Here is a 6,197-nt window from a genome sequence, read left to right as displayed (position 1 = left end):
TGCAGGTCACAAAGAAGTTTTTATGTATAACATGTGACAGAACGCTAAAAAAAACATAAATATTTTTTTAATTCGAATGCCATCTAACAACATCTCACTGCTAAGAATAGCAGAGACGAACAGAAACACGGTACTCCTGCAGACTGAAATCTGGTCCAGTGATTATTAAGTCTGGTTCTGTGCCATAAATCACGCTGCTGACATACAGATGGACAGAGTTGAGAGTAATTAGATATTTGTTTTGAGTGTAGGATATGAAACCTAACTGCTGTAAAGTCATTTTGCCTCCCCTCCCCAAGAGGCACTCACACACTGCTGTGTTGGAAGTGCTGCTGCAAGGATGAAGAGGAGAAATATGGACACCTCTCAGTCTCAGGGGCTCAATTTGAAAAGCAATCAGCACTTTTCAACTCCTCTTCCACTCACATGCTTTCTCTCCTTTTTTCTCCCTCTCACACATGTGCTTGTATGAGTGCATGTGTCCACCATGTGTGCATGACTATGTGAATACATTTGTGTCTTCAGTGTAGTTTGCCCGCATATAGATTCTCACTTTGAGGATGTCATTTTTTTTTCTCCCCCCACTGCTTTTTGGCTGGATGTGATCTCAGAGCTCTGAGTTCTGAGTTCTGTTTCAGAAAAAGCATTTAAGAAATAAAATGTAATAAATGTTACAGTGTATTGTTGCGTTTCATTTTAATTATAACACAAAAATAAAAGCAACTCTGATATGCATTTTTTGCAACAAAAGCATACGTGTGACTATTATTATTATTATTATTATTATTATTATTATTATTATTATTATTATTATTATTATTATTATTATTATTATTATTATTATTTACCAATATTATTGCTACTACTAATAATAATGTATTTACTTTGTTGTTAATTAAATTTCATAATTATTTTTATTTGATTATTTGATTCTTTAATTTAATTTTCTCATTTATTTTGACACATTGAACAATATATTACATTTTTATAAAGCATAGAACATAACTCGTGTATTGGAACATGGTGTGTCTGATAGATTATATCAATAACTTTTATGTCTACATATAAAAAACGAAATATTAATTAAGAAACTTAGATGGAGGAGAGAGTCTTGTAATGACCGGAAACATTTGTCAGAAGAGTTCGCCTTGTGTGTATCTTCTCTTTTATCACTGGTGTTCAACAGTGCTTCTCTTAAAGGTTCTTTCCAAATTCGCTCAAAAATATTGACTTTTTATAAAACATAAAAAGAATATCCTGACCTCTGAAAAAGCTAATACATTTTTTTTTGTTGCAAAGCTTGTGGAGGTTCATTTGGTGGATTTCTTGTTAAATTTCACGGAGAGAAAAAGAGGGAACGCGAATTGCTGTTTGCATGATTTAAAATATGAATTTTATTGTTTCTCCCAAACTTAGTCATCAAGGAGCTCCGCAAAACTGACTGCACAGCGCACTGAATATGTATATTTTTTCATCTGGGTATCATGAAACCGACAAATAATTCCACTTTCAACTTGATTTTCAGAATCTTAACAGCCTTTGGCTGCTGTGCAAGAATACAAGAGGCTACAGATGACAGCACGCTGTGGGTCTGAGCAGTGGACTACGTCATATCCTCAATTTAATATTAAAGAATTGATCAGCTGCGTTAAAAAAAAAAAAAAAGATCTTTCGCCATGTATTTCTTATTCTGACCCAGGGTCTGGGTCTTTTTTTTTTAATAATATGACAAAATTGTTAATAAATCGATTGACCGAATTATTAAACCGATACTTTTATTTAATCGCAGATTATTTGGCGCCCGCATGTTTAGTTCTCTCCCTAAATTAAATAGGCTGACAATGACTAAAATCCGTTCTAAAAGCATAAAAGGCTTCTTTCAAAAATTTGAAAGACAAAGTTTTATTCAGAAGCCCCACTCTGCGGAATATGGATAATTTGCCCTTGATGAACCATTGCGAATCAAGCGTAAAATTGCGCTCTCTCTCCATCTCTCTCCGCCCCGGTGCTGTCCGTCACCCATCGCTTTTTATTCATCTCCAAATTACATTAATGTCATGTGTTGAGCCCCACGCCCCTGTTTTGCTTTTTTCTCTCTCCCCCTTTCTTTTTTAGCAAATAAGCAACCTAACTCGTTCATGTCATCAGCATAATCACTTGGGAGAGGTCCCTGAGGCCGGGAGATCTGGGTCCTATCCTCTGAGGGGAGACGGAGGTTTGTGTAACTCTACTCAAACCTGAGGGGGAGTTCGGAGTGTTTGGTCAACGGCAGTGGTTCCTGGAAAAGATCTGAATCGCTTCATAACCAAACCCAGCTGCGGTTCTGCTGCGGGCTGCAGCCTCTCCGTGCGTGCATGCGTGCGTGCGGGTGCGTTTTCATCTGAATGAGGTAGACGGAGAGGAAGGGGTTTCTGGAGGAGAGATAGAGAGGGAGGGAAAAGAGGAGAGGGGAAAAAAAAAAGTTTGGTCTTCTTTTCCCCTTGACTCTTTTTTTAGGCATGAACGCCGAGACCTGTGTCCCATACAGCGACATGACATCCATGGATTCATATTATAGCCCCTCTGCTGCTCAAGGTAGGGATCACCAGGCGGACCACTTTAGGACATTTCCAGCTAGTGACATCAAATACAGCTCCACCGCCTTCCTGTCCAGCAAAGGTCAGGCTTACGGAGAGAAGTCCCGGAGCCCCTTCCAGCAGGAGTGCCAGTCATTGGATGCCGCCGCAGCTGGGCACGGCTCTTTCAGCAAATACCACCTCTTCATGCAGAGGTCCTCCTGCAAAACACCGCCCGCGGACGACAAACTACTCCCGGAGAGGGGACACAACGGAGCGCTCGTCCCGTGCTATGGTGAGTGGAATAAAACAAGGGTTTCAATAAAATTTAAAATAAAAAAGTTCCTTATAAAAAGAGATGATAATTAAGGGTAGAACATTTAAAACTCTGTATCAGGAAAAACAAAAAAAAATCCACCTAACCGTTTGGATGTTGTCAGCCATCATTCATTGCTCGGCTTCCTCACAATCCGCCTGACTGGATGGGATAATGCGGCGGAGCAATAAGAAAAAAGCTGCTCCGTCTGTCCAAAAGTCGTTTTTGAAAATAAAATTCGCCTTGCATCCTCTTCGTGTCATCTCTACAACAGCATCTTCCTGAATGGCAGCAACACACCAGACAGCAGCGCGTAAGAGAAACAGAAAAAAACAAAACATGGCCCTGCAGCTGCAGAGCGCGCAGCCTGGTTATAAAGACGATTGACCTCCGTGTCCCTCAAACTATCAAATTGTCTGTTTGGACATCAAAATCAAATTAGGGCGCAATTAATGTGCTAATCTGCATTACAATCCTTAAAATTGGAGCTGAGTCGGACAATTGAATTAACGGGTTTTCAGATGACACACGCGGCGAGGTTCAAATTGATAATATTTGTGTGTCATTGCGCGGCTTGATTGGGTCCAGTTAGATTGATTTGCACAAGGAAAACTGCGCTAATTACTGACTAATTAGGGTGACTTTGAAATTAGGAACTTTTCCTCCTTCTGTCTTTTACATAGAAGCTGCATGTTTTAAAGTTGATTGCAATTTCTCCCCGAAAACGACGCAAATCCTCGATTAAACCATGATTTAACTGCAAAGACGAATTATTTCAAAGACTCAAAAAATCTCCATTCTGAAATGAGCCCTAAAATATCTTAAATTGGTTGTAGAAAATAATAATAGCCTAATAATAAAAAAACATACACACACATATATATATATTTTACTTCTGTTTACTTTAAATAATAAAACGTACACAAATCTGTAATCAGCCGCACGACAAACAAAACCGTTGTTTTGCACAACAGGGCAATTATATTCGCTGTTTTTTAATTTTATTTATCGAACTCATTTACGCTTTGACGTTTCAACATTTTTTTTTATTTTAAGAAAAACTTTTTAGGTAATTTGCATTTAAAAAAAGACTGAGAACGAGCTCTATCAAAAACTAAAAAAAAATAATTTAAACGTTTAAAAGCAAAAGTTCAAACTCAATAATGGACATTTCTGGACATGACGGAGCGCTTTTGCGTTATATTTCGCTGCAGTTCTCCGACCTGCATATTCATCATTCCTGCAATGAATCTGAAGAGCAGTTTTAAGATGTTTTGACAGCTTAGTCTTCTGGTAGCTCTTTATGGCTCCATCTTGTCAGGACCAGTGAGATAATTCTTCTTTTTTCCTTTCTGTCTTTCTTTTTTCTTTTCTTTTTTTTCTTCTTCTTTTTACCTCATGTGGGTCTCTTAAAACCGGCTGTTAAGTTTTTAGCACCCATTAACCCTGATATAGATCCGGTAAAAAGAGATGAAATAAAATTTTATATTACGTTGTTAACGAGGCACTTGTTAGGCTGAGTTTAAAAACCGTAAACACTCAGGATGCGAGACAGGGGCGTAAAATAAAAATAAAATAAAAAACCGAAATAAAAGTTTTATTTATTTATTTATTTATTTATTTATTTATTTATTTATTTATTTATTTATTTATTCGTTTATTTGTTTGCTTGCAACACATCCTACGAGATGAATAATATTCAAAATAGGTTACAACCTCTAGTTTCCGGATCATTATTTTATATTTTCATGTATGCCGTTTCTTAAATCAAGGCATCCGCTCCAGGTCCTTTAAAGTCTAAAATACTCCAGAGCGGCTCGTCTGGCATTCTTGTTTTACAGCTAAGCGGCGGATTCACCGTGAAGGAAAGGCAGGAAAAAATATCTCGGCCCTAAAGACAGAGGAACTCCGCCATTAATACGACTCAGATGTCAAACTTTTTTTGTTTGCTTTTATTCCCCCCCCCAGCTCACACTGACTTGACCCCGCACTGACAAACCTCCTCCTTGGTACCTCCTCAAGCTTTGGATCAGAACAGTTCCTACTTTAATCGCGTTTAAGATCACAGACGCAAAGATGAAATTAAACAACGACTCACGTGGCCTGATAAAAAACAGATAAATAAAAAATAAGAGCCGGCTTGGAGGCTGCTTTACGCAATGATTGAACGGCCTTACTGACTTCTGACTGAGTTTAAAAAGTGGAAGTAAAATATGCTGAACCTGCTTGGGAAAATAAATAAATAAATAAAAGATAAATGACTCCTCCTGTGTTCCGTACTAGAAAATACTGAAATATTTCATCTGCCGGTTCACTTCCTTTATCAGAGATGTATTTCACCCAGAAGGGGCTTAAGCTATCAAAGATGGGCTCTGGTGATGTGATATGCAGCCTGATGTTCTCAGATGGTTTAAACGCTGAGCTGCCTAACCAGCAAGCTGTCAGCTTCAACTGAGACGCTTTTGTCTGACAGAAAGCAGAACGGCCGCTTGACAAATATTTACCTACATTTGGATCACTAAACACGTTGTTTACAGCCAGCGGGCTGTCAGTCACGCTGCTGAGTGTAACCAAGGAGAGGGGAGAGCTCGGTGCGTTGGCACACTGAATTACAAGAAGGGCAGAAGGAAATCCAGAGTGAAAGGCACTGCGTTCGACGAATGTAGGTTTTTAATCACATCAATAGCATCACAACGATATGCAGAACAAGCATTCATGGGATTAGTTTTTGTTTTAAAGGAAGTTGATTAATGGATAAAAAAAACAAAACTTAGAAGTACTCACTAAGGATAGTGTGGCAAATGATTACTTTGGAGAGCCACACCAAAGCAAAACGGCAGATGGTCAAGAGCATTAAGGTCAGGGTTTTAGACAGAAACTTTTCCTCAAAAAGTGCCTAGTAGTCAAAACTAACAGTCAAAATGTTTGGTTGTAACTAATACGATGTAACTTTTGTCATTAGTATAAAAGCAGCATAAAATCTATGTTGTGTAGACTTCAGAATCATAGACACATCTCTCCCAGGATGTGTCTTCTGTCAAGCAAGCATTTGTAAAAACACTTAAGATCATCTTCCAAAGATTACAAGAAAGTCTGGCTGCTCAGAAGGGAAAATATAAAGGAAACACTGAGGAACTTTGCACAGTTACATTCTACTTTGGGAAATGAGATGAAAGTGTGCAGCTAATTTTGAATGAAAACATACTGTAAAAGTGCTAAACTACAGAAATCTATCTATCTATCTATCTATCTATCTATCTATCTATCTATCTATCTATCTATCTATCTATCTATCTATCTATCTATCTATCTATCTATCTATCTAT

General features: G+C 38.0%; 1 protein-coding gene across 1 annotated transcript in view; it reads left to right on the top strand.

The window, feature by feature from the left end:
• The first annotated feature begins 958 nt into the window (after positions 1 to 958).
• The window catches only part of alx4a (ALX homeobox 4a), an 18,192-nt gene continuing 12,953 nt past the window's right edge, over positions 959 to 6,197 (top strand). Inside the window, exon 1 of the mRNA XM_008405222.2 lies at positions 959 to 2,850. Coding sequence (XP_008403444.1) covers positions 2,499 to 2,850 — 352 coding nt within the window. The 5' untranslated portion in view covers positions 959 to 2,498. The remainder of the gene's footprint in view (positions 2,851 to 6,197) is intronic.

Source organism: Poecilia reticulata, linkage group LG3 (assembly GCF_000633615.1).
Source record: "Poecilia reticulata strain Guanapo linkage group LG3, Guppy_female_1.0+MT, whole genome shotgun sequence".
Lineage (NCBI taxonomy): Eukaryota > Metazoa > Chordata > Actinopteri > Cyprinodontiformes > Poeciliidae > Poecilia > Poecilia reticulata.
The sequence above is the reverse complement of the archived record's forward strand: the minus strand, read 5'-3'. Positions and strand labels throughout refer to the sequence as shown.